General features: G+C 54.3%; 1 protein-coding gene across 3 annotated transcripts in view; it reads right to left on the reverse strand.

The window, feature by feature from the left end:
* Positions 1-23676, reverse strand: part of RHBDL3 (rhomboid like 3) — a 51786-nt gene extending 28110 nt beyond the window's left edge. For 2 of the 3 annotated variants that reach the window (XM_018064247.1, XM_018064245.1), the window contains exons 1-3: positions 23555-23676; positions 21961-21984; positions 3467-3625 (exon numbers count right to left, since the gene is read on the reverse strand). In XM_018064247.1, coding sequence (XP_017919736.1) covers positions 3467-3625; positions 21961-21984; positions 23555-23659 — 288 coding nt within the window. In that variant the 5' untranslated portion in view covers positions 23660-23676. The remainder of the gene's footprint in view (positions 1-3466; positions 3626-21960; positions 21985-23554) is intronic. The other variant, XM_018064246.1, reaches the window with a different exon arrangement.

Here is a 27873-nt window from a genome sequence, read left to right on the forward strand (position 1 = left end):
GGACTTCCTGGAGAAGGTGGCATGAGTGAGAACTACAGGACAAGTAGGAGTCAGCATCCCCGGCCCCTGGAACCAGAACCCAAAGCTGTGCTTGTGGAAGGTCATCAGTCCTGAAGGACCCCAAGGGAACTGTGATACTCGAGGAGCCCCAGGATGGGCCCCTGCCCCACAGAGCCCTGGCCACCTGACTCCCACAGGCAGACCTGCTGATTTTCAGCCTCCAGAGGCCTCCGCTACCTCCCACACACTCTCCCCGACCACACTCTAGACCCTCCATACAGGGAAATATTCTAGAGACACAGCTCTCCCAACCAGAGTCCACGGTGCTGTCCAGGGCCTGCCCCACGGTCACTGGGTAGGGATTATCTATGTATTTCTGGGGCTGTGGGCCCAGCAGTGGACATCAGGCTAAACCTGAAGGCAGGAGTTCAGACAGGGCTGCAGAGGGGAGCCAGCCAGACAAAGGCATAGGGGTTTGAAGCCCTGTTGGGGGCAGGGAGCTGGGGAGGATCTGGGTTCAGACCAGGCCAAGACGAGTGAGTCTCCATCAGCAGTGCCCGTCCCCTCTCCTGGGTTCTGCACACACCTGCAAAATCTGGCTGAAGCCTCCCCCCTCTGGTAGGCCTTCCCGGATGAACCCCTTCCAATGATTCCCTATTCCCATCCCCTCCAGGCCTGCAAAGCTTGGGCCTGGCTCTCAGTAGCTTGGCAGCTCTATAAATTTAGGCAGGGCCTAGGGCTCAGCATTTGCTGCATGCCCAAGACAAGACCATGTGATCAAATTAGTTTGTAGCCATCCTCTCCCCCATCTCCAGGTGTGCACATGTACTCACAAACACACAGCTGCAAGACTCATGGAGGGGAGGCACTCAGCATTAGTATGGGAGAAGCAGTGAGTGCACACACACACACACCATTGACCTTTGCCCTGATGTGCCTAGAACTGTGCTGGGCACAGCAGCGGCCATGGTCTCTGGCCTCACGGAGCTTATAGGAGAGACAGAGGTGTAAACAGCAGCCAAAGATGATGTCCCCTTTGTTATCTGATGCATTGTGTTATCCCATGATATAAAGGTGGAGATGGGAGCTTGGAGAGTGATTTTCCTTGGAAAGTAATTTTCTCAAGGACCCATAGTTAGTAAATCATGGAGTCAGGATTCAGATTCAGATCCGCCTGACTCTGGGGCCCATGCTGGCCCATGTGGTGCTTTCATGCCAGTTAGATAAGGGAGCCTCTTCTTCGAGGTGGATGCACCCTTTCCAGGCCTTGCTGAACAAAGGCCAGGGCAGATTTCAGTCCTCATTCATCTCTCTGCCTGGCATCCTTATACAGTCTACAACCTGTACACCCATACATGACAGCCCTGACCACTCAGCTGTAATGCAATGTGGTCTGTGTTAGAAGAGAGGCTTGCGCAAAGCACTGTGAGGGCTCAGGATAAGGTTAGTTCATTCTGCCTGGGTGGGAGTGCGAAAAGGCTCACAAAGATGCCGAGAAGTTAACCTGGTGGAAGAACATTAAGAGGCAACAAAAACTTTCAAACATTTCATCGTATTTAATCCTTGCCACCATCCTGAAGAGGCTTCCCAGGTGGCTCGGTGGTAAAGAGTGTGCCTGCCAATGCCGGAGACACAGGTTTGACCCCTGAGTCAAGAAGATCAACCAGAGAAAGAATGGCAACCCACTCCAGTATTCTTGCCTGGGAAATCGCACGGACAGAAAAGCCTGGAGGGCTACAGTCCACGGGGTTGCAAAGAGTCGGACGTGACTTAGGGACTAAACACCACCACCACCCTGAAGAAGGTATCCTTTGGCTTCATTTTACACATGGGCTCAGAGAATCTTTCCTACTGAGTGGCAAAGGCAGAGCATTAAGCAGGACCCAGGTCCGCCTGACTCCAGCCCCCGAGCTCTCTGCCCTTCCCAGAACCTCCCTCCCGGTGAGCCCCTTCTTAGTCCCGCCCTCCAGGGCAGCCTTGCTCACAGGAATCCAGGCTCTGGCTGGCCACTCCAGCTCAGAACTTGAACAGAGAAATCTTGATGGCAACAAGCAACCTGCTGTTGCGAATTCACACAGAAGATTTCCTGAAGCCCCAGCTGGAGAGAAGCCACTCACCGGCTCTGCCATGCCCTCACTCTGCCCCGGGCTGAGCAGAGCATGCATCGAACAGGCTAGTGCTGGGGCTGTGGAGGAGCCACAAGTTCGAACCTGTGGCCTGACCTTTGCTGGCGCTGCTGGGTTCCCAGCCAGGCAACTCATCTCCATGACCCATCCCGTGAATCCCAAATGTCCCCAACTTCCCTGCTTAATGGAGCTCTGCCTCCCATCCTGTAAAAGGTCTGTTCCCTGGGTCCAATCTGAACAGCAGATTACTTCATCCCTAAAAGCCTCACAGCTGCTCGCTGCCATCTGTTAATCTCTGGATGAAGGCAGGTCCTCAGTCAAGAGGCAATTAAAACAACACCAAAGCCCACACATTAGAAAGTGGACATGGCACGATGGCAGGTCCTGGCTCCCCCATCACTGACGCCTCTGAATTCCAGGAGCCTGGATGTTCAAGAACTGACTATTCACACCAGTCATTTAGTAAATGGGTGACAAGAAGAGAGGCGACTCTTCCATTCCACCAAGAGGGAAACCGCGTGGAATCTCCCAGCCTTGTGTTCATGCCTCTAGTTCATGCAGCTTCTGCTCACATCCCATCCACCCACGGTGGGTTGCTTCCTGCTCAACCCCACTGAACCCCTTTCCAATCCTGCCACTGTAGCCCCGAAACAGCACAGCAGTAACCCCAGTGAGGAGGAAGTCCTGACTCTAAGACACCAGACCACTGGGCAGGATGCATGGGCCTCCTGTCTCCAGCCCCTCCGATCAGCCAGGACCACTGCCAGCAGGTCTGAAGAGCTTCAGCCTTCACCCACATGCCCCATTGCTCCTGAAAGGCCTGGCCTGATCCTCCCAACATCCACTCCCCAGCTCAACTCCTGACAACGACGACTTCCCACTTCCAGCCCTTCATTTCCATGGAAGTGACTCTCCTCTGAGCCCCCATGGTGGGCACTGATCAGTTTGAGTCAATCAGCACATCCCACTGACCCAATCTAGGCCAATGGAAGGAAGGAAATCCCAGGCCTCATGTGGGAGCTCCCATAAAAAGTGCTCCTCTGCTCTCCTTTGGGGTGAGGTTTGAGGGTGTGAGGGCTGGAACAGCTGCAGCCACTTTGCTGCTGCCATAGTCAGGTCTGGAATGGCCAGGGGCTCTTCTGGGTAGTGCTGATGCTGTGGAAAGCAGAACCCAGAGATAAGCAGAAATCTGGTCCATGGTGATTTTCTTTTATTTGCTGAAGCCTGGAGTTTTTCAATGCTGAAGACCCACCAATCCAAGTAATTAGTTATCCAAAAGGGCCCTCTAAGTCATGCCCCCAAACAGGCCACTCCCAGTGGCCACTCCCCAGAGTGCTTACCAGGTTGACAAAATCCTGGTAGCATATCTGCCCGTTGGCATGGCTGTCGGCGAGAGCCAGGAGCACCTCCCTCTTGTGTGGGTCCAGCTTGGCACTGTGGCTGTCCAGGAGGCTCCGGAACTTGCCTGTACTGATGAAGCCTGTGTTCCCAGGGTCAAACTGAGGGAGAAGCGCACACAGCAGCAGAATCAGCAGGGCTCCATCCTCCCCTCTGCAGGCTCCAGATGCTCCGTCACTGCTACCACCCATGGCTTTCCTCCTCAACCCTCTGCTGATACAGGACCAGAGGGTGTCTGGACTGTTCCCAAGGCCCCAGGGGAAACATCCAAATAGGGCAGACAACCACGAACAACCCTAGAAGGCCCTGGAGACCTCTGAGATTGCCCAGTTCAACCAGCTGGAGCACAGAAAAGGGGAATGGAGGCTCAGAGAGGTGACTCTCTGCCCTGCTTCTGACCCAGGACAAGTGGGAAGTGGGAATGAAAAGGCAATGAGTAGGGGAAGAAATGTGGAGCCTGGGCTGGAGGGGCTGAGCGGCCCAGGCAAGAGGCCCCGGGCAGTGGGGAGCACAGCCTGCCAGCCCCTCTCCCATGCCCAGGCCACGTGCACCCCACATCCTACACACAGCGCTCCCCAAAGACCCCATGCTCTGAACGTCTGGTTGCTGCCCTTTTGCCCCTCATCTCCCTGGGAGACTCAGACTCACCCTTCCAACTCCTCAGATGCCCCGTGTCCAGCCAGCCTTCCCCTAACACACGATCTGCTTCCCTGGAACCTCCAACAGCCCTCCAGCCTCCACCCCGCTATCTATTTTCAACTCCTCTCTGGACACGGGTTCCTTGCAGGTTGGCATCACAACTTATCCCCAGGGCTCAGCACAGAGGCTAGCATAGTTTGACACTCACTGAAGATCTGTTGGGTGAATAAGTGGATGTTTGGGTGAAAAAATGGGCAGTCATTTTCCAAGGAATGGCTCACGGGTTCCATTAGAAAAGGGACTGGGACTTCCCTGGCAGACCAGTGGTTTAAGACGCTGTGCTTACACTGCAGGGGTTGCAGGTTCAATCCCTGGTAGAGGAACTAGTATCCCACATGCCACTCAGAGTGGCCAAAAAAGAAGGAAAGAAAAGGGGCTTATTCGTCTCCCTCAGGGAATCCCGTGACCTTCAGGTCCCCCTTCCACTGCCCCCTCTCTTTCCCCACAGAACGCACCCAGTGTCCCCGGTCAGCACACACTAACTGGCTTTACAGACACCCAGAGCAGTTCCCGATCACAAGCTGCCTCCCCACATAAACTCACTGCACTTGGAGATGCTGCTGCGGGTTGCTTCAATTTTAACAGGCAAACGGAGAAGGAAATGGGAACCCACTCCAGTGCTCTTGCCTGGAGAATCCCAGGGACAGGGGAGCCTGGTGGGCTGCCGTCTATGGGATCACACAGAGTCGGACACGACTGAAGCAACTTAGCTTAGCAGGGACTTCACTGGTGGTCCAGTGGCTAAGACTGTGCTCCCAATACAGGGGGCCCCAGGTTCAATCCCTGACCAGGGAACTAGATGCTACAGGCTGCAACCAAAGAACCCACAGAATGCAACTCAGACCCAGCAGAGCCAAATAAATAAATAAAATACATATATTTTTTAAAAGGCATTTAAAAAATGAGCAAACAAACATTTCGGACATCTGCATGTACACAACAGGGAGCCCGGAAAATCAAGCCCACTTTTCCGCCTTGCCTGGATATAGGTCAGTGAAGACTATTTTTGGAAAGGTTGATTCTGTGTGCAGCCTCTCTAAGACAACCCAGGAGATATGATTCCTTCAATCCTCCCCAGAACTCAATGAGAGGGGACATCTCAAAGGAGGCCTATTGAAAAGTCTGCACTTGTTCCCCACCCTCCACCCAAAATAACAGATTTCAGGGATGACACTTCTTCGGGTCCCACCGAGGAGTATTGCAGGAAACTCAACTCCACCCTGCTCCAGAAAGATCTCTAGGAGCAAAAACACCTACTATTTGCTGAGTGTTTTTATGGGGCTAAATACCACTCCAAGCATCTCATGTATATGACTTATTTAACCTCCTACCACAACCTTACGAGTACGTTGTATAATTACCTTCATATTGAAACAGGAGGAAAGGGGGCAGGGCACAGCCTTTAAGAGAATGACATAGCCAAACGACATGACATAAACTTAGAACTAAACGACCGCGAGATGGCCGATAAGTCGACGTCCATGTATAGACCTTGGGCCTCGGTATATACTCACTGTAACACATCAGCAAGCTAAGTGACACACCCACAGGCACCAAGACAGCTCCAAGGCTGACTATCAAAGACGGAAAAGTGGATGGTGGCCCAATTCCTGGAAATCTCCACCCCTTCCCCCAAATAGCTGGACTAATCCTCCCACGCATCAGCCTGTGAAATTAGCTAGCCCATGAAAAGTAACCCCGCCCCATTTCGATGCCACTCTCGCCTTCTGAGATGGCCCACACTCTGTGGACTGCGTTTCTCTCTAAATAAATTCACTTCTTACCCATCAGTTGGTCTCTCACTGAATTCTTTCTGTGATGAGACATCAAGAGCCTGAGCTTCACGAAGTCCTAAAACCAGGTGTGGGATCTCAGTTAAAAGCCTGGGTGGGTTTGAGTCCAGGGACGTGGGTTCAAGTCCTGGGATGTGGGTTCGAGTCCCACTCTGAGTTACATGGTTTCAGTCTCACAGATGAAGAAGTGAAGACTCGGGAAGATGAGCGCAGAGAGGTTAAGTGACATGCCTGCGAGCCACAGAGCCGAAGACCCCGGAATTCCAGGCCCGGACAGCCCGGTGCTGCCGTCGCCACTGGCTGCTGCTGCCGGTCAGCCTTCAGAGCCTGCTCTGCTACTCAGAAGCCAAATGGAAGGACCAAAGAGGTGAGCGCAAAGCCCGGAGAGGAGGGGCTCCAGGAGCCTCCAGGGTCCACTCTAAACAGATTTTTCAAGCAGGAAAGCACTCACACAGCATCAGCTCTGATCTCCTTACAGCTCAGACGGGAAATGATGCCTGTGGTGGCAAAGTGGCAATGGCAGCAGCTGGGGTGGGGGTCTCCTGCTCTGCCTGGGCCCTAACCCCTCCGGCAACAGGGACTCACCAGCCTGGCCCTGCCTGGTTCCCTGTGGCCGTCATCTTGGGTGGGCTGATGGGGGTTGAGGGGGGGTTCCAAGTAAGGGGTGTTCAGAAGCAGCCCTGAATCCTGGAAACGTTCATCCTTCCCTGCCCCTCCCCTGGTGAGCGTCTCCTGCATCAGCCTGAGGTGTCGAGGGTGGTGGTGGGGGAAGGTGGGGGGAAGACATCCCTCCCCGGGGGCCCATCCAAGGCTCTCACGAGGGATGGGGCGGAGGGGTGGGATCAGGCAAGGGCCCCCCTCCTTCATTCCGGCTCCAGACAAAGAACCACCTGCTCCCCTGGTCTCCCTCCCCCACCACCCAGGGCTCCCTGCTGTCGCCCTAGTGACCGGGCCTGCCCTGAGGCTCCTGCCCCCAGCCCCCAACCCCACCCCGCCGGTTCTGCCCCCAGCATGTTACAGAGAAGGAGCTGGAAGCTGGCCGAGCTTCCCCTTCTCTGCCAAAACCCTACCTTTCATGCCAGGGCCAGACAGGCCAGACAATGCGAGGTCATGGCCACCCTAATAATGAGGCCTCAGGGACGAGGGAGGGTGACTGGGGGGAGGCAGAGAAAGGGAGAGGGCCAGCTGCCTGAGCCCCATGGGAACGGGCACAAGACACCTTCCAACCATCACCCCCGACACCTCGGAAGAGAAGGGCAAGAGCACCGGCTGACAGAGGGCATGGATGGGGCAGGGGGAGCCGGGGAACAAAGGGAGCGAGTGAGGGGGAGACAGAAAGAAACAGAGAGGACTCATGCAGAAGGCGGAGAGAGGTGGGCACCACTGCCCCGGAGGATGCTGAGAGCTTCTAAAGGAGGCTGCAACGAACAAGGCAAAATCCCATTCTTGCCTCAGCCACGGAGCAGTTTGCGTAATTTCAGGTAATCATCTCAACCCATAATTGCCTCGGCCTCACTTATCAAGCAGAGCGAGCCTCCCCGCAGGGTGCAGTGGACTGAAGCAACTGCAGGGCTGGGCTCTCCAGGGTCCAGGGTCGTCCGGACTCAGTGTCCAGCTCCACTTGCCTCATTCAAAGGAAGGGAGAGCAGCCGTGTTACGGAGGCTTCACCAACCCTCCTGGACACGACTTCCACCCTGGGCCTCCTCAAGGGCAGTGACGGGCACAGGATCATACAAGCACCGTGGTTTGGAGCTTTGGGAAAGACAAACCCTGTACATGCAGTTTCCAGGACTTCCTCGGCGGTCCAGTGGATATGACTCCTCGCAGCCAATGCAAGGGGCGGGGATCCTTGATCGGGGAACTAAGATCTCACAGAACGCACGGCCAAAAACAAACCCACCAACAAACGAATGCAATTTCACTTTCTCATCAATAATGTTCTGAATGGGGCTCCCCGGTGGCTCAGCAGTAAAGAATCTGCCTGCCAATGCAGGAGAGGCAGGTTCAAACCCGGGGTTGGGAAGATCCCCTGGAGGAGGAAATGGCAACCCACTCCAGTATTCTTGCCTCATTCAAATTCTGGGAAATCCCATGGACAGAGGAGCATGAGGGGCTACGGCCCATGGGGTCCCGAAAGAGTCAGGCATGACAGAGTGAGTGAGCACACACGCAATGTACTGAGGGCCCCGAAGCTGCAGGTCCTGGGTGCTCCAAGCCCAGATTCATCCACTTTGGGTGGGGCGCTCTCAGGGTGAGGTCCAGGCTGGGTGGGTTGGAGACAGCCTGACTGGGGCTGGTCTGAGGGTGGCGGGGCTGTGAACAGGCCCCAGGCAGGGGGCCCCTTGGGAGTCAGAAGCCGGGAGCACCCTCACAGATGCCTCCTGGATAGGCCCGGCTGTAGAGGTGGGTGAAGGGGAAGCCAAACCCACATTCGGCCTGTGTGGGAGCTGCTGGGGCAGAAAGAGAGGAAACACAGAATGAGGAGTGATCCTCCAGCAGCTCCCGCCCACCTGCCTGGGCCTTGAAAAGAGCTGCGAGACTGGGGTGGTGGGCGCTTAATCCCAGAATGCCCAGCCCCCTGGCCCCTTAATCCTCTGGGTTGCCGGTTTCTCCCCTGCCTGGGGCCCCATGCGTGCTCGGCCGTATGTACATATATATCCCCGTCTCCCGCCCTGGGCCCCCTCCTGGCTTACTTACAACCTCGGCTGTGCAAAGTGTTAGCGGTTCAGTCGTGTCCAACTCTTTGTGACCCCGTGGGCTGTAGCCCGCCAGGCTCCTCTGTCCATGGAATTTTCCAGGCAAGAATACTGGAGTGGGTTGCCATAGGGGATCTTCCTGACCCAGGGATTGAACCTGCGTCTCCCGCATTGTGGGTCGATTCTTTACCGTCTCAGCCACTGTGGAAAGGACCCACCACATTTTCTCTGAGGGCTCCTCCCCTCCTCTGGGGCAAGGAGCTGGGGAAGAGTTCTGAAAAGAACCCCACCCTCAGCTGCTGTGCCATCTTGGGCAAAGCATTAGCCACACTGCCTGGATTTCTCTATCCATCATGTGGGAGGAACTCTCCCCTCTTGGAGGGAAGTAAGGGGGTCTGTCCCCAGCCCTGCACACATAAACACACCATATGCAGATGACAGCCGGGGAAAGAGAAATTCACAATCAGCGTGGAGTGGCTGATCTTCAGTTCTGCATCCTTGCTGGGTCAAAGGGCTGATGGGAAACTTGGACTCAGGATGAGGCAGCTACATGGTAGGGGCAGGGGTGAGGGGGTGGGGGTTGAGGTCTGTGCTGCACGAGGGACCTGGTGACACTGGGGAGACAGGCAGCAGGTCAGGAGATTGTTAGCTCACAGTCCAGGAGAGCTGAAAAGGAACCTCAGTGGTTTTCAAGCTGCTCTGCAGAGTTCTAGGAGTTGGGGGGACGTCTGAGGCCCAGAGAGGTGAGGAAGGGTTTGCTGAACAGCCCCCTCTGCCTCCTCAGCCAGAGAGGCCCCATCTGAGTTTGTTTGTTTCCAGTTTTTTGTTTCTATTATTTGCACTGTGCAGCTTGCGGGATCTTAGTTCCCCAGCCAGGGATCAAACCCATGCCCTCTGCCTCGGGAACCTGGAGTCTTAACCACTGAACCACCAGGGAAGTTCCTGAGTTGTCTTCTCTGTTGGCCTTCTGCAGACTCCTTGGTTGAACAGCAGCGCAATAGTACCTGCATATGCAGTGCCTGCCGAGCACCAGGCGCTACCTCGTGGAAACCTCAGGTCACCCTATGTCCTGGTTTATCTGCGACAGTCCTGGTTTACACCTATTGTCTCAGCATGCTTCAGAAGGAACTGGGTGAGCAGGCAATGGAGATGACAGGATGATTTATTTATTTATTACAGCTTATTCATTTGGCTGCGTCCCGTCTCCGCTGCGGCGTGTGGGACCCTCACTGCTGTCTGCTGGCTCTCCAGTTGCAGGGCTGCCCACCGGCTCAGTCGCCCCAAGGCCTGTGGGGTCTGAGCTCCTTGACCAGGGATCAAACCTGCATCCGCTGCATTGGCAGGTGGATTCTTAACCACTGGACCCCCAGGGAAGTCCCTCAGCATGTTTATTAACAGCACCCCTTTCACTCTCAAAATGGTCCCAGGTTGGATATAAATTATGTGGTCCCCCCATTTAAACCTTACAACAGTCCTACGAGGGAGGTGCTATTTTATCCAGGAGAAAGACGAGGCATCCAGAACAGAGCTGCCCAGGTTTGAAGAGCTGGTAACGGGGCAGGTGGCCTCACATCCAGGTGGACGGGCCAGAGCCTACACTCTCCCAGTTTCAGATGCTGCGGCATCCTGAAGGGTTTGAGAGACCCCAATTCAGTCTTCTCATTCATTCATTCAACAAATACTTGCCGAGGATCAACTATGTGTCGGGTATCATGCTTGTATTATGGACAGGGAAACAGGTGCAGGGAGCAAAAGGATCTAGTTCAAGGTCACAGAGCAAGTCAGTGGTCAAGATGGAAATAGTTCAGGGTTCCTCCAGGGGGGCTGGCTGGTGCAGCTTTGCTCTTCCTTGTTTTTCTCTGTCCTGTTCTGGCATTTGAAATATAACTGGCTCAGTGTTTCCCAGTATGTGTTTCATGAAACACCAGGCCCAAGGCGGTGCATGTAATAAGGGTGTTGTGGTCCTATAAGTTTGGGAAATGCTTGGGACTTCCCCAGTGGTCCAATGGTTAAGACTCCATGCTTTCAAGGCGAGGGGCACAGGTTTGCTCCCTAGTCAGGGAACTAAGGGGCTTCCCAGGTGGCACTAGTGGTAAAGAACTTGCCTGCCAAGGCAGGAGATGGAAGAGACACAGGCTGATCCCTGGATTGGGAAGATCCCTGGAGGGGAGCACAGCACCCAACTCCAGTATTCTTGCCTGGAGAATCCCATGGACAGAGGAGCTGAGCAGGCTATGGTCCATAGGGTCGTAAAGAGTTGGACACGACTGAAGCCACTTAGCACACACACACACACACACACACACACACACACAGGGAACTAAGAGGCCATATGCCATGCAAGGTGGCCAAGAAATAAAATTAAAAAAGAAAAATTTATGGGAAACCCTTCTGGAAAGCATGATGCATAAAAGCATATAAACAGTTCTTCAAGATCTTATAAGTGGAAAAACCTGTCTTAATTATTCAGTCCAGCATTTTCTAAACTTATTGGATCTTTGATCATAATATTTTTTCACAGCAACACTCCATGCAACACATTTTGGGGAAAATGCATGAATCCATAATAGAGTTGCTTTTCCCTTCTATGAAACCAGGCCCCTTTGTCGGTTTCCAATCACCCTTTCACCCCTATCTCATGAATGGCAGGCCCTCAAGGCAGCTGACACTGTCCGATGTCCTCCAGCAAAGTTAGAAATCTCCCCCATCCTGGTCCCAGCCAGAGGGCTGAGGAGGGTGCCAGACCCTGGGAGAGAAAGAGGAAGTGATGGGCCTAATGGGCCGCTGAGCTGAGATCTGCCTGCTCAGCACCCAGGACAGCGGCGCCACTTCCCTCCCTGCCGCAGGCCCGAGAGCCCAGCCAAGCTTCAGCAGCAGCAAGGCATCGGAAAAAGAGGAAGGAACACATCCACCGGATGGCTCATATATATGTGTGATCCAGGCTCCTCTGTCCATGGGATTCTCCAGGCAAGAATGCCAGAGACGGCTGCCATGCCCTCCTCCAGGGAATCTTTCCGACCCAGGGATGGAACACTCGCCTCTAATGTCTCTTGCACTGGTTCTTTACCACTAGCATCACCTGGGAAGCCCCACCTAGAGAGCCATCCTGGTACAGACCTCTCAGACCCAGAAGGTTAGGACCTAGAGTCTAAGGGAGGCTTCCATCTCGGGCCCCACTGTCCCGTTTACCGAGACAAAAGGATCCCTGGGAAAGGACCACACAGTGTGAGTGCTGGGGCAGGGGAGGGTGCAGACAGCCACCCCTCCCCACTCAGGGGGTTATCACAGCTCTTCTGCTGGCTCCTTGCACCATGACCCGGCTTCTGGGCTGAGCAGAATTAACGAGGCTGCCCTGGGGTTTCGGGCTCAGCAGAGTTGTCCCCACTCAGCAGCTACAGCCCACCAGGGAACTCTGGTCCATTCATGGATATTTACAGCCCCATAAATTAGGTCCAGGCCTGCAGCTGCCGAGGTCAGGAGGCGAGGTTATGGGAGTAGCAGCTTTCCCTAGCACTTCTGCCTTGCAAATGAGGATGCTAATTCGCCCCGTAGAGAAAACCACCTCACACCATCCCCTCTGTCTTTTCCCAATAATTTCATGGTTTTGTTTTTCCTGGCTGCCCCATACAGCTTGTGGGATTTTAGTTCCCTGACTAGGGACTGAACCTGGGCCCTAGGCAGTGAAAGAGGAGTCCTAACCACGCTAACCATTCCTAATCAGGGAATTCCTCTGACCACTTTTATTCTCACATCAATCCTAGAGTATAAGTGTGGTTAGTCCCATTTAACAGATATGGAAACTGAGGCACACCAAGATGAATGATCTGCCCAGGAGCACTTCAGTGAGTAGAACAGGGTACCCCTCTGGCCTGCTTTAAAGCAGCTGAAGTTAGGAGTGGATTTATGAAGACCTCAAGTCTCCCTGGGAGAGACCAGTTTTTAAAAGCCTGGTTCCGACCTCTCCTGCCCTCCAGTCTCCCCACCTGGAGGCATGAGGGGCGCTCGGCTCCCCTGGGGCCTGGCCAGGCATCTGACGGTGAGTGAACCTTCCACAATTCTAGAATTCCCAGTTATATTATTTCTGTCTTTCCAGCTGCCAGCCCAGGGCTCCATCCCTCCCAAGGGGTTTTTCCCAGAAGCTCTAGGCCAGACTCCTGAACATCACCCCCTATTAGTCGAAGAGCTGATCCCCCGGATCTGAGGCTGGCAGGCTGATTAGGAGGCTGGAACACATTCCCTCAAGCAGAGAAGCTGGGGACATTCTGGCCTGGATCCAGGCTGAGCTGCTGGGCAGCTGGTCTATTTCCAGAAAACCATCCGGCCTTCTCTCTCAATACCTGGGCTGTGAGGGGAAGATGAGCTCCCAGACCCCCCGCCCGCCGGGGTGCAGAAACGGGGGTCAGGTGGTGTGAGGGCCACCTCTTCCCTCCAGGCCCTGCCCATCTCCACCCTGAAAGAGAGTCTCCTGGAGGACCCTGCTTCTCCCCTTCAGGAGCCCTCTCCCCTTCAGGAGCCCCCTCCCCGCAGAAGGCCTTGGAGGTGCACAGGCCCTGGGGGGCGCAGCTGGGATTCAGGCTGGTCCCTTGGGTCCCAGAAGCAGACAGAATGCCTGTGCTGACTCATCCAGGCCCAGTCGTCACGGCTGCTGGGGGACTGAGGCCAAGTCACAGCCGTAAAGGCAGGGGGGCCGTTGGCAGGGAGAGGTGGGAGTGGGTTTGAGTGGGGAGGGGGTCTTACACATTCCCCACCCCACCCACTTCAGCCTAAACCCATTTCCTCCTGCTGTTTCTCTTGGAAACCACCAACGGGTCCCGCTGGATGCAGGGAGGAGGGAAGTGGGGTGCAGACCTCTGACCAGGAGCAGGGTGGGCAGGGTGCAGGTCACCAGGCTCCCTCGCCTCCTGTGGCCCTCGGCCCCGATGCTGAAGCCACCCGGGAGCCTTGTGTACACACACAAACCCCTCTGCAGAGGGTCCTCATTTGCTTTTTGTCTTGGGCCCCGCCCCCGCCCCCCAGGCCTCAGTTTCCTCCTCTGTAAAGAGGGGGCTGCACCACTCACCTCCCAGGGTTATGAGGGCAAAATGAGACGACCTGTGTGCACACAGATGCTCAGTGTTTGCTCTCTCAAAGGGATACTTTCCAACTCAAACCTGTACTGTCCTTTTAAAAAAGGTGATGGGAGACTTCCCCGGTGGTCCAGGGGTTAAGGTCACGCTTCCACTACAGATCCCTGGTTGGGGAACTAAGGTGTTGCCTGCCATGTGGGGTGGCCAAAAAAAAATAATAAAAGATATAAATAAATTTAAAAAGCTGGTGGAGGACTTCCCTGGTGGTCCAGGGGTTGAGAATCCACCTGCCAATGCAGGGGACACGGATTGGATCCCTGGTCTAAGAAGATTCCACATGCCGAGATGCAGCTTAGCCCACGTGCCGCAACTATTGAGACTGATCTAGAGTCCGTGTTCTGCAACGAGAGAATCCACTGCAGGGAGGAGCCCGAGCACCATGACTAGAGAAAGCCGACGCACAGCAGTGAAGACCCAGTGAAGCCATAAATAAATAACTTTTCAAAATAAATAAATAAAAAAGCCGGTGGAACAAGGCTGGCCAAGTTGTCCACAGCTCAAGACACTCATCTGCTCATTTCCGTAACACAAAACAGGACCCTGTGCCCAGGTTCACCAGGAACTGTCAAATGGGAACCCTGGGTAGAGGAGGCCTGCCCTGGGCTCTGATCACCTGGTGTCTGAAGCCTCATTCTCGCCACAGACTATCCCACAGCCAGTGAGAGGAGGGAAAAACGCTTTGGCATCCAGCCCCCGCCAGCCCCCACCCCTGGCAGTCTCTTTCCAAAAACTTCTCTCTGTGGAAAGTTCAGAGAGAACATGGTTTTCCTGCTCCTGACCTGAAGAAGTCAGCTTGATAAGCTGGAAGGAACCCCAGCATGGGGATTTGGACACTTTGATTCGAGACCTAGAACTAATACTCAGAGGTAATTTTGAAAATGGTGTCAATTTCTCCAAATTCCAGTAACATGGTAACAACCACGTGTGTTTATCAGGGACTCACTACACACCGCCACATGCTGTGCTCCCAGCATCTCATCAGGCCCCGAAAGAGCCCTGAGGGCAGGGAGCTGACAGATGAGAAAACTGAGGCTTCGAGACATCACCCAGCTGGCCCCTTGTCACGTAGCAAGCAAAGAGAAGCAGAACTGGGACTCAAGCCAGACTCCGTGTCCTCGCCTGTCCCTTAGTCACTTGGGGGTGCCGAGGAAGCAGCCAGACGTCTGCATGGCCCGGTGGCAGGAACACAGGTCAGAGAGAGAGAAAGCAGAGCTGGGCTCTTGTCTCAGTCTGATACTTCAGCACCAAGTGACCTCCGAAGGTCACAGACTTCTGTTTTCTCATTTGCAAAATGAGCAGCCTGGACAAGATGCTTCCATTGACCTCCTGATAAGCTGAGGTCCTCAAGGTGGCCGCAGCCCCAGAGGCGCCGACCGGGGCGAGGTGGCCCACAGCCAGGGCTAGCGCCCGGAGAGGACATCAGAGCCAGAGACGGCGTGGGCAGGGATGTAGCTGGACCTGTTCGCTCCCGCACGTGTATGCCTATTCCATGTCAGGCAGGCAGCCGGGCAGCACACCACCTCAGCTCCCTCAGCCTCACTGCTCAACTGCTATCCAGTGCCTTCCTGGGAGTTAGGGATAAAAGGGTTAATGCAGCATGGCTGCTGGGGTCCCTGGGGGCAGGGGAGGGGAGCGCCTTTGTGGTGGAGGAGAGTTCAGACTCTAGGGACCTGGACACCACCTGATAAGGGGCTGGAGGTACAGGGCCCAGGCAAGGCAACCCCTCTCTGCTGGTTAATCCTGCGTCCCCCGGGGTGCCGCCAAGGCCCCCGAGTCTGGAGCACGTGTTTTCTCTGCGGCTCTTCACTAATCCATACAGCAGTCTCATCTGCACCTCTTTTCAGCTCCCAGAACCGTCTTAATCCAGCCAGCAGGAGTGTAAATGAGGTAGGCTTTAGGGTCAGGCTCAGAGAAGACCACAGGCTGAGGGTAAGGGGGACTGGGTAGAGGAGATACTTGGGGAAAGCAAGCAGAAAACTCCTCTGAGCACACAAGTGGCTCTGTCTCAAGGAGTTGGGGCTGGGAAGGTGGTGGTCTAGAGGCAGAGACCTTCCCTATGGAGGCATGGATCTCAGAAACGACTCTGGGCTTATTCTAGCAAATTCTGATTCCCCATCAAAAAACAGCTGTCAAAGGTAACTATGGCTTAAGACTTCATGCTTCCACCGCAGGGGGCGTGGGTTCAATCGCTGGTCAGGGAACTAAGATCGTGCATGCTACTCAGCACGGCCAAAAACAAAACAGGAAAACCCAAACAAACAAAAACATCAATCAATGCCCATTGGGTATCAGATATTATTAAGAGAGTTTCCACTTCCATTCAACTCCCACAATCATCCCTAGACTTAAAGATTATCCTCTCCATTTCAGAGATAAAGAAATTGAGGCTCAGAGGACTAATGTCACTTTGACCCCAATCACAGAGCCCCCAATCACAGTCCTGGGCTTGAACCCAGGACTATTTGCCCCACATACAGGGTTTTCTCCAGCAGCCCACCCAAGCAGCCTCTTGTTGTGGTTGTAACATGTTTATAATTTTGGAGGGAGAGTCAAGATTTGTCTGCTTCCCTTCTGGGAGATTGGCAAAGTTAGGGGTCTCTCCTTGGAGACTGAAAAATGCATGTTCCCAGTGGGAAGGGGAAAACGGGAAACATGATCAAGTTCCTTCTAATTCTCCCTTTTCTTTCTCACATGCTTGAGCTTGGAAAGCAACTGTGCTCTGTTGACTTAACAGAACTCTGCTCCAAACCGTTTTGCTCATTAAACATTTGGAGATCTTGGAGGCACTTGTATGTGTGAATGTGGCAATGGTTTTCCAATCCCAGAAGCCTTTTATGAGTTAGCAGACTCCAGTCCTACGTCTGCCATGGACCTGCTGCTTGACCTTGGGTCCTTGAGGGTACCTCCCTGGAGTCCAGGAAGGACTGGGAGACTATCAAAGCATAACCTGAAAAAGAGAAGCTTGGAGGAAACCTATGGAAGAAATGTAAAGCAATAACTAAAGGGTAACTGGGCAAAATTGTAAATATCAGGGGAATAGATCAGGAATAAAAAATAAACCCCACGATGTATATTAATAAAGACTTACCAAATGATAAAATTTCTCACTATATAAAGGAAGTCTTTCTTAATAAGTGAGGCTGGTATAATTGGATAGGAATTAGATGTGGAGGGAGTAAAGAGTTAGAGGATTTTCTTTTTAATCAGAGAAAAAGAAGTAGGAAATAAAAGCATCTATTTATGAGATCCTAATGGGGCAGGAGGAGAGGGGGACGACGGAGGATGAGATGGCTGGATGGTATCACTGACTCAACGGACGTGAGTTTGAGTGAACTCCGGGAGTTGGTGATAGACAGGGAGGCCTGGCGTGCTGCAATTCATGGGGTCACAAAGAGTCAGACACGACTGAGTGACTGAACTGAATTGAACTGAATGGCAGTAAGCAGAGAGGAACTAAAGAGTCTCTTAATGAAGGTCAAAGAGGAGAGTGAAAAAGCTGTCTTAAAACTCAACATTCAAAAAACTAAGATCATGGTATCCAATCCCATCACTTCATGGCAAACAGATGGGGAAAAATGGAAACAGTAACAGACTTTATTTTCTTGGGCTCCAAAATCACTGCAGATGGTGACTGCAGCCATGAAATTAAAAGACACTTCCTCCATGGAAGAAAAGCTATGACAGACCTAGACAGCACAGTAAAAAGCAGAGACGTCACTTTGCCGACAAAGGTCTGTATAGTCAAAGCTATGGTTTTTCCAGTAGTCATGTATGGATGTGAAAGCTAAACCATAATGAAGGCTGAGCGCCCAAGAATTGATGCTTTCAAACTGTGGTGCTATTTGAATCAGTTCTAATGAGGTGGATGAAACTGGAGCCTATTATACAGAGTGAAGTCTGAAAGAAAAACACCAATACAGTATATTAACGCATATATATGGAATTTAGAAAGACGGTAATGATGACCCTATATGCAAGACAGCAAAAGAGACACAGATGTAAAGAACAGACTTTTGGCCTCTGTGGGAGAAGGTGAGGGTGGGATGATTTGAGAGAATAGCATTGAAACATGTATATTATCATATGTGAAATAGACCGCCAGTCCAGGTTTGATGCATGAGACAGGGTGCTCAGGGCTGGTGCACTGGGATGACCCTGAGGGATAGGATGGGAGGGAGGTGGGAGGGGGTTCAGGATGAGGAACACATGTATAACCATGGCTGATTCATGTCAATGTATGGCAAAAATCACTATAACACTGTAAAGTAATTAGCCTCCAATTAAAATAAATAAATAAATTAAAAAAAAAAAAAACAACTGTGGTGCTGGAGAAGACTCTGAGAGTCCCTTGGAGAGCAAGGAGATCAAACCAGTCATCCTAAAGGAAATCAACCCTGAATATTCATTGGAAGGACTGATGCTGAAGGTAAAGCTCCAATACTTTGGCCACCTGATGTAAAGAGCCAACTCACTGGAAAAGACCCTGATGCTAGGAAAGATTGAGGGCAGGAAGAGAAGGAGGTGACAGAGGATGAGATGGTTGGATGGCATCACCAACTCAATGGATGTGAGTTTGAGCAAGCTCCAGGAGATAGTGAAGGACAGGGAAGCATGGTGTGCTGCAGTCCATGGAGTTGCAAAGAGTCAGACACAACTGAGCAACTGAACAACAAAAACAATTTATGAGATCTGAAGAGGGATGGAAAGTGTCTCAGCTCTGAAGCAACATAAGGAATCACGAAGGAAAAGCCCAATAGATTGAACTGCAGAAAAAGAAGACATTTTTACCATTATTTTACACCATAACAACAGGTTAATATTTAAACTTTAAGATCCAGTATTTAGGAAAACCATTCCGATTCCGAGGCTATGAAAAGATCATTTTCTCAATGAGAAGTTCAAACAGGAAACAAACACCTGGAATATCTGGGGGTTGAAGTGATGATCTTTAGGCTTCCTACCAGTTATAACCTCTGGGGTGGCGTGTTGCACTCTTGCTTGAACAGACCAGACAAACACCCAGGATGCCAGTGGGGACCAGCTGAGTAAACTTCCATGGGGCTGGAGTCACCTGTTTCCTTCACCTCCAACTCCCCAGAAGGCATTCTGGTGGAGGGGTGTCCACATAGGATCAAAAGGCCAAGGTCATGGTTTCTAGCCCTTGGCTCCAATCAGCATTATGTTGGGCGAAAGCCACTCTACATGCTGAAGAACCAGACAGCACAGAGAGACAGCTCGAAAACCATCCCTAACACTGGAAAAAAGGTCCCAGCAGATCCCAGTTTGAAACCAGGTGATCGCTGGTATCCCCTTGACCCAGGAAAGGAAGGCGGACTGACTGGGGCCAGCCTCCTTATCCCATGACCTCAGAAAGGTGAATTCCAGGGCCACATTAGCCGGCAGGGATTCTGACAAGTGTCAGGAGAATCCCACCCCATTCAGCACAGGTTGACCCATCAGGGCTATTCCTGCAAGAAATTGTGGGGAGGGTGCCTGTAACCCCCAGCCAAATATTCCTTCCTGAGTGCACCAAGTTCACCATCACCAAATCCTGCCTTTAAGTAGGCCCAGAGGAAGAGTCAGAGAGGATAAGACCCCCCAGCCCTCCTGGGGCCCTTCTGAAGTTGTATGACCATTTATGAAGCCTCACACCTGCTCTGCATTCAGCCCTATCAGGGATGGTCCAAGGGGAGCTGCACAAAAGAGGCGGGAGACATGCAGGGGGATGGGTATCTGCCAGAGGTTGGGCCCCCTGCTCACGAGCAGCTCTCCTCAAACACAAAGCGCCGATAGGAAGGAAGACAACAGAAACAGGCTTCTAAAGCCGTATGAGGGCTGGGGAGCGAACATAAGGCAGAACTCATGGCGATAGGAAGAAAAAAAAAAACTGTCCAGTGTAAGCTTGGGGAGTTTCTTTCCTAGAAGTGTGTCTGTCCAGAATGGTATCTGGGTGGGCCTTCCCAGAAGCAGGGGGATGAGCTCTGTGACACTCGGGATCTCCCTCCAGTGGGAAAAATTGGATTTCGTAGACCACCCACTGTTATCAGGTGCCATGCATTTTCTCTGCTCCCTCAAGTTCCAAATTCTTCCTCCTAAAAATTTCCCTCCATTCGTCCAAATCATTCCTTTCACAGTGTAAACACACAGGCAGGGACTGGCGAAGGAAATTAATCAAATGAGAAAGACACAGACAGAGGGGAAAAAAGAACGATACACTTTGTTCTAGGTTTCGATTCTAAATCTGGCAGGAGGTGTGAAGGGTTGGCAGCTTGCTGGTCGTGGCATCGGTGGCAGCAGGCGGCTCCCTCCTGCCTCAGGGCGTCTGGCCAGCAGCTGCTGTGCTCTTAGGAGCCCGAGGGGGAGTCGGTCTACCCGAGCAGGACCGGAGGGGTGCGAAGCTCCCCACATCAGTCAGGCCTTGTGTTAAGATGATGACACCCCCAAATCTCCACTCCAGGCCCACCCTGTCTTTCAAGCTGAATTCCATGTTTTTTCTTTAAGATTTTTTTGATGCAGACCATTTTTAAAGTCTTTATTGAATTGGCTACAATGTTGCTCCTGTTTCATGTTTTGATTTTTGGGGGGCCTGGAGGCATGTGGGATCTTCGCTTCCTACCCACACTGGAAGGCGAAGTCTTAACCACTGGACTGCCAGGGAAGTCCCCTGAACTCTGTTTTCAGTCCCACTCGGCATCTGCATTTAGCTGACTCAAACTGAACTGGTCTGAAATCAAAGTTGTCAGTTTTATGAACCCTTATTTTCCTGCTCCTCTCAGGTTCGGAACCTCGATGTTGTCCATGTGGTCTGCCTCACCCATTCGGATCTGTCTTGGATCTCCAATGCAGCTGCAGCATCTTTAGTTGCAGCACGGACCTCTTAGTTATGGCATATAGGACCTAGTTTCCCAACCAGGATCAAACCCAGGTCCCCTCCATCGGGAGTGCAGAGTCCTAGCCACTGGACCACCAGGGAAGACCCAAATCTACATTTAGAATCTCAAAGTAATACATGTGGTTCACCTCATCTATTCCAGGCTAATAAGATCTTCCAATTCTCCCATCACCATGTCCTTCTTCCTTTCCATTCCCACTTTTCCAAGTCAAGGTGCTTGTCTCCATGCATTGCTGCAGGCTCCCAGCCAGCTTCTCATCTCTACTCCACTCTCACAGAGCATCTTCCCAAAGTACCCCCTGGATCTTATAACAAACTTGCCGAAAGTACTTTGAAAGGCTTCCCCTGCATTCAACAGGATGAGGTCTGGTGCAGGCTACTTTTTCAGCTTTATCTGCCTCTCCAACCCAACAGTTTTCCTCTGACCCGACCAGACTGGTGTCTTAAAGTTGCACACACCTCATGGCAGAATCGTCTTCAGCCCAGGGCACCATGCTCGCTGTTCCCCCACACCCGGGGAAGCTTGTGAAACAGGGAGGGAGAAGGAAACACACAAGAGCACGCAAAAGCAGTTCCCAGCAAAGAAGAGAACCATTTCCCTGCAGAAGGTCAAGTGCTGGTCTGCCTGTTCCAAAGCCAATGCGGGCACTTCCAACTCCACCTCCCACACTTCGACTTGAGGTGTTGCAAACAATCATATCCTGTTTTCCGTCTATAGCTCCCCCGTTTCTAAGGTAAAATCATGAGTGGTCAGCTTTCAAATAGGGCTCATATTTGAGTCACCCACCAAGGATGGCAGAGATCTGACCTCAGAGACTGCCGTGGATCTGTGATGGTGGAGGGAGAAAAAAAAAGGGGGGGCGTGGGGGGGGGGATGTTCACCTAAGCCCTTCCCCCACCTCCCCAGCCCAAACGGGCTATCCCCTGGCACACAGAAAACATACATCCAGGGCTCTCAATGCGTATTATCGGATTTCTCCCTGGTATAAAGCTGGTTCCCGTGAAGTGGTGCTGGGAGGAGGAGGCAGGGAAGGATCTCTTAAGGGAGCCCCCCCCCACCTCCTCTTGAAACCTGGAGAGCAGTACCATTCAGACCCAGAGCTGCCTTAGGCCACACCCCCACTCCCACGTCACCGTCTCAGGAGTGCGGAGCTGGGGAAGCCCACGCAGGCAGGGAGACTGCGGGGAGGGCTGGCAGAAAGGGAGGGGGCATTTAACTGCTCACCTACCTGATCAAACAGGACTTTCCAGTGCTGGTAGAGAAGGAGCCATGCAGGAGAGGAGGAAGAGGAGAGAAAGAAAGAAACACACTTATCACCAAGGCCTCTGCAGCCCCCTGCTGTTTCTGACCTAGCCTCCCAGCTGCGGGCCCAGGCTCAGGGACCCAGGCCAGGGACCCCTGGGAAGAGTTTCCCAAATGAGTCTACACCTAGCAAAGGTGGGAAAACTCAGACTGGGGAGGGAGAGCATGCCTCATTCTGGGACACGCAGGAGGGGACATGAGCAGAGCAAGGGTGATTCTCAACATTCCTTAAAAAAAAAAAAAAAAAAGCGTGCCATTCTGTCCAAGGGCCTCTAATAACTTCTGCCGCTTAGCTCCTATCTCGGCGTCTACTCCCAGGCCTGGGAATGCATGCCCGGATGCTTATCCTGCAATTCCATCAGACCCGCCGCAGCAGTCTCCACCTGCTGGGGATCAAAGACCCCCTATCCGAAAACACATCCGGGCATAAGCATTAAGGTTTGGCCTCTACTTGGGAGGAGGGGATTCCCGCGTGCTCTGAAACCCACCCCTGTCTCTTTGCAGGCTGAGCCTAAGTGAGGAGCCCCTAAGAGTCAGCCAAAGCGATGGGACCAGAAGCAACAGAGGGGGTTTAAGCACAAGAGCCAGAGGGGATACAACCCTATTCAGACTTCCCCGCTGAGGCTGGGTAGACGAGGGGGGGGGCGGGGGGGGGCGCGGAGCGGACTTCACTTCCCGGTCCCCAGCCTGAGAGGTCAGGGGCAGGGCGGAGCGTCTGCCCAGTTTTTCACCTCTGCGGAGCAGGTTAACCTGGGGAGGGAGAAGCTTAAGAAACTCCAGTTCCCAGGACTCCCCGCTGCCGGCTTTGCCCATGGCTCCCAGGACCGGAGGGGGGTGGGGGGAGACTCCGGCAGCAGATGGCAGGGAAGCCCTGTGGGGCAGCCCCTCCCTATCCTCGCCCAGGGGACCGTCGCTGGCACCGACGCGGTCTGGGACTCCTAAGCCCCCCTCTGGGAGCGAAAGCTCTCCTGGCACTCCTGTGCGTCCTCCAGCCGGGCTCGGGGCCAGGGGCTAGCTGGAATTTCGATCAGGGTCTTGGACAGGGCAGGTGCCGGGCCGGGGCTCATCAGCGAGCGGAGAAAGGGTCGCCAGGGCGGTCTGCGCCGCCGGCTTCCGGGGACTCTGCGGCGCCCGCTCCTTCCCCGGCTCCGAGAGCCCGCAGGTCGCGAGTGGGAGGGGAGGGGAGCTACCGCTGTGACGCGGCCGCCTCTGCGGGAAAACGCCGTGTCCCGGGCACTGCACCAGCCGCGGGGAGGGGGCTCGGCGGCCGGCGGGTCCCCGGCGCAGCGGCGGGCGCTGCGCTCCGCCGGGAAGCCCCGGGAGCCCGAGCAGGGGATGGCGCGCGCGCATTTCGGGGAGACCGGTTCCCTCCGCCCCCTCCAGCCCGCGGGGACCCGGCCAATCCCGGGCGCTCCCGCGTCACCTTGAAACCTCCCAGTTACCCCGCGGGGGGCGAGTCGGGGGCCGCCGCGGCCCCCGCCCCCCAGAAAGTTTGCCCGGGCGGGGGAGGGGGCACTCACGTCCTCCGCCGGCGGCCGCTCCTCGGCCTCGGGTTCCAGCTCCTCGATGCGCTCCGCCTCGGCGCAGGCGGCCACCGCGGGGCCCGGGCTGGGGTGCTCGCCCATGCCGGGGCGGCGTCCGGGGCCCGGCGCGGCTGCGGGGCTCGTCCCGGGGCGCCTGGCTAACTTTGCGCCGCGGCGGCCGCGCCGCTCTGGGCTGCCCGTGCGCGCCGCGCCGCCTCCGCCTCCGCCCCCATGGTCCCGGCCCCCGCGCCGCCGCCTCGCGACCCCGGGACGCGAGGCCCTCCGCCGCAAACTTCTCGGCGCCCGCGGCCCCGCCGGCCTCCGCCTCCACCCCGGCCCCAAGGCCCGGCTCCGAGGCGAGGGCGCCCTTGGGCCGGCCCCGGCCCCGCGGCTCCCCGCGCGCTCCCTCCTCGCTTCCCGCGGCCCCGCTCTGCGCCCGAGTCTCCTCCTCCCCGCGGACTCCTCGGGGGCGGTGCGCAGGCGGGGGCGGGGCTGCTCCCGGGACCGCACCCCCCCACCCGCCACCCCCGGGCGCCACCGCCCGGGCCAAGCCGGTCAGAGCGCCCCGGCCCGGGGAGGAAGAGGGCTGCGGCGGGCTTGGCGGGGAAGTGGCTGCATGGCCCGGGCGGGGGTGGGGCTCCGCGGGCCCGGGCCCCGTCACCACCTGCCTCCAGCCCGGCCCGGGTTTGTCTCTCCGTGCGGGACCGGGTGGGGTGAGGGATGGGGGGGTGCAGTGTCTACTTGCCGAGACCCACCGGGCTAAACTTGACTTGGAGGCAGCAGACGCGTGAAGGTGGCAGGGGCGAGGTTCTCCCTAAGTTGGCAATGTCGGGGTTAACTGGAAGTGAAATGGGAGCAGGATGCTAGGAAGACAGGATCCCCGCCCCCACCGCCACCCTTCCCTCACTCCGGTCCCGGATCCAAGGAGGTCCAGGTAGGCTCAGGTAGGGAAAAATCAGGGGAGTCCCGGACCCCAAACCCTGAAATCTTGCCCTCCGCACACCCAGAGCTATGGGACAGTGTCCTGGCTTCACGGAAGCAGGCTGACAAAGGTAGGACCAGGCAAGATGGGAGGTAAAGAAACTACAGCAAGTAGGAATCGAGTTAGAGCCAGAGGAGTAGGGGATCTTCTAAAGAAAAAAATTGGTGCTGTTTGCTTGCAGGAAAGACCTCCCAAGAGAGGCAGTCTCCCTTAAGCAGAAGCTCTGACTGGAAAGGGTGCCAGTGGCCCGCTGGGACAGGTGCCCTGCTCTCCCAGGGCCTCAGGGATTCATTGCTGGTGATGTTCCCCAGTCAGCCCCCAGCCCACACCAAAGGTGCCTCCTTCCACTCCTCTTAGCACCACCCACTCACCCACTGGCCTTTGCTCCTCTCTCTCCCTCCCAGAAATGGATGCTCTTTTCCAGTACCGCACATTACAATTAATGTGCTCATCTTCATAACCCCAGGATCCAACCTGTGACCATCTCAGCCGACAATAACTGCTCCCCCTAAACCCAGGGAAGGAAATTAACTCCATTCTAATTAGGTGAGTTTGCTACAGACACCAATTTTCATCTCTGGTTTCAGAAAGTGTGATCATTCCAACTATTTTTGTTTCTCACCACCCTCCCCCCATCCCTACTCTACTAACAAGTCAAGATCCTGCCAAGATTTCCTTGTAAATAAAACTGTCTGCATAGGATGTGATTTTGGAAACAGCTTTCAGGGGACAGGAGAGAGGCCGATGGACTCCTTTGTGGAAAGAAGCCCAAAGGACAAGGGGCAGCCGGGGGCCTTGAGGTCAGTGGCACTGCCCCCACCACCCCCACTGCTATCATTTACAGGACCTGCCTGGGTGCTGGCTGTCTTACACTTAGATCTTCGGGGCTGGAGAAGTGGTCAGGAAATGGGCAGTTCCAGGGAAGAGGGGAGGTGAAGAGCTCAGAGAAGGCTTGGTCTCTGAGCAGTCTCTGACCTCAGCTGCCCTTTGGGTTCTGCATTTTCTTCAGCCCAGGGACAGCTCTTATCAACCCATCCAGTTCTATCATCCCCTCCAGTAGAAGGGATCTCAGCAGGCTCCATTCAGTTCCCCGAACCTTTGCTGGGGCTCCTACTAAGTGCCAGAGACAGAACTTTGGGAAGAGAGGTAGATAGGATCCAGACCCAGACCTCCAGAAGCTGTTTAATTGGGAGTGACAGCCAGGGAAGACCAAGAGGTATAGAAACCCAAAGGAGGGGGTTCCTATGGGTCCAAGAGGGCTTCCCAAAGGATATGCCCCAAAACAGAGCAAAATGGGAAAGCTGGAGGGGAGACCTTCCAGGCGGAGGGAACAGCATGGACAGAGGCTGGGCTTGGGCAGCAGCATGGTTTGGAAAAGGAACTACAGTCAATTTGGAGTGGCTGGAAATTAGAGCAAGGAACTCAGTGTAGAGAACCCAGACTGGGAGACTTTCTTGGTGGTTCAATGGTTAAGACTTTGCCTTCCAATGCAAGGGGTAAGGGTTCAGTCCCTGGTGGGGAGTTAAGATCCCACAAGCCTCCAGGCCAAAAGAAAAAAAACCATAAAACAGAAGCAATATTGTAACAAATTGAAGAGAGACTTGAAAAATGGTCCACATCCAGAAAAAAGTCTTAAAAAAAGAAAGAAAAAAAAAAAAAGAACCCAGCCTGGAGCAGAGGGCTTGAAGGTTTAAAGGGCTGTGAGGAGTTTCCTGAGAAAGGGACTTGGACCTTGCCCTAAGGGCAATGGGGAGGCCACTAAAAGATTGTGAGCAGGAAAGTAATATTAGAAAAGATCCCTCCAGGGAATTCCGTGGTTAGGACTCCACACTTTGACTGCCTTTAGATCCTTGGTCAAAAAAAAAAAAAATCTGTCCAGGAGGCTGGCCTCCCTAACCCTAAGCATAGGGAGATGGGAGGTGATATCCAAGGACTCAATGGACGTGAGTGTGAGTAAACCTCTGGGAGTTGGTGAAGGACAGGGAAGCCTGGTGTGCTGCAGTCCATGGGCTTGCAAAGAGTTGGCCATGACTGAGTGACTGAACAACAATCCAATGAAGTGGTCATGAGGGCAGCACCAGTTAGAATAAAGTGGAGGCGGGGGACTCTGGGAAGTATCGAGAAGGGGATGCTGTTCCTCCATCAGTCCTAGGAACATCGCACCCGACCTTGGCAGACAGTGTTCCCAAATCTCCGAGGGAAGAATTCCTGAACTCCAGCCAGGACTCTCGCTTCAGGAGCCCACTCCCGTCCCTCCCTGGTCCCTGCTGGAAGGAGCGCCACCATCTGGGCTTGGAGACCAGCTGTGACATCCAGCCGCTCCTATGAACCTGAGGCTGCACGCTCCTTTTGCCCTTAGCCTTGCCTCCGCCTCACCAGCCAGCCCGTGGTACTCCTCAGCCCAGGGGAACGTGCAGCTGGGGCAGCCTGCCCCCCAGCAGGCAGTGGGACACGGACCTTGGGTCCCAAGGCCCAGAAACCCTGGGGGGTAGGAGTGGCCAGGCTCTCTGAGAGCTCTTGTCCCACTCTGAGAAGACCTGAGGACCAGCACATCCTGAGCCTTACTGGGGACAGAGGAGAGAAAGGGCACGGTGACCACCCACTTCCACTGGATGCTGCAGGGCCAGGCACTCAGGTTCACGGGCCCTGCCCAAGGGCCCTGGGTCTGCCTGGAGATGACAATCAGTAGAGGCTGATTGGCATTTACACTCTGCTCTTCACTGTGTGAGACCTCAACACCCATGACCTCTCTTGAAGTTCCCCGATGGCTCAGTAAAGAATCTGCCTGCAATGCAGGAGACACAGGAGGCGTGGGTTTGATCCCTGGGATGGGAAGATCCCCTGGAGAAGGAAATGGCAGCCTACTCCAGTATTCTTGCCTGGAAAATCCCACGGACAGAGGAGCCTGGTGGACTGCAGTCCATGGGGTCGCGAAGAGTCGGGCACGACTGAGCAACTAAGCACACAACAGCCAGACACTAAGTCAACAGTGAACAGGATAAGAGCCTGGGAGAAAGCGGTTCAAACCCTGAAGCATCAAACTCAACTCAGAGGGGCAGGATGAGCTATGGAGATGAACCTTGACAGAGGGGGCAGCTTTGCAGAGTGTGGAAGGGTTTCTTGGGGGACAGAACCAAAGCAGTAAAAGCAGAAACAGGAAAGCCACTGACTGTCTTGGGAACAACTCAGTGGGTGAGCGCAAAACTGGGGATGACCAGATGGGCGAGAAGTTGTGTCGAGAAAGTCTTGGAGTGCCAGTCTGAGGAGCCTGGACCTTGTTTAATGGGCGATGGAAGAAGTAAGTGGTGGCGGCTTCTAACTGGAGCAGCATTTT

This window comes from Capra hircus, chromosome 19 (assembly GCF_001704415.2).
Source record: "Capra hircus breed San Clemente chromosome 19, ASM170441v1, whole genome shotgun sequence".
Classification (NCBI taxonomy): Eukaryota; Metazoa; Chordata; class Mammalia; order Artiodactyla; family Bovidae; genus Capra; species Capra hircus.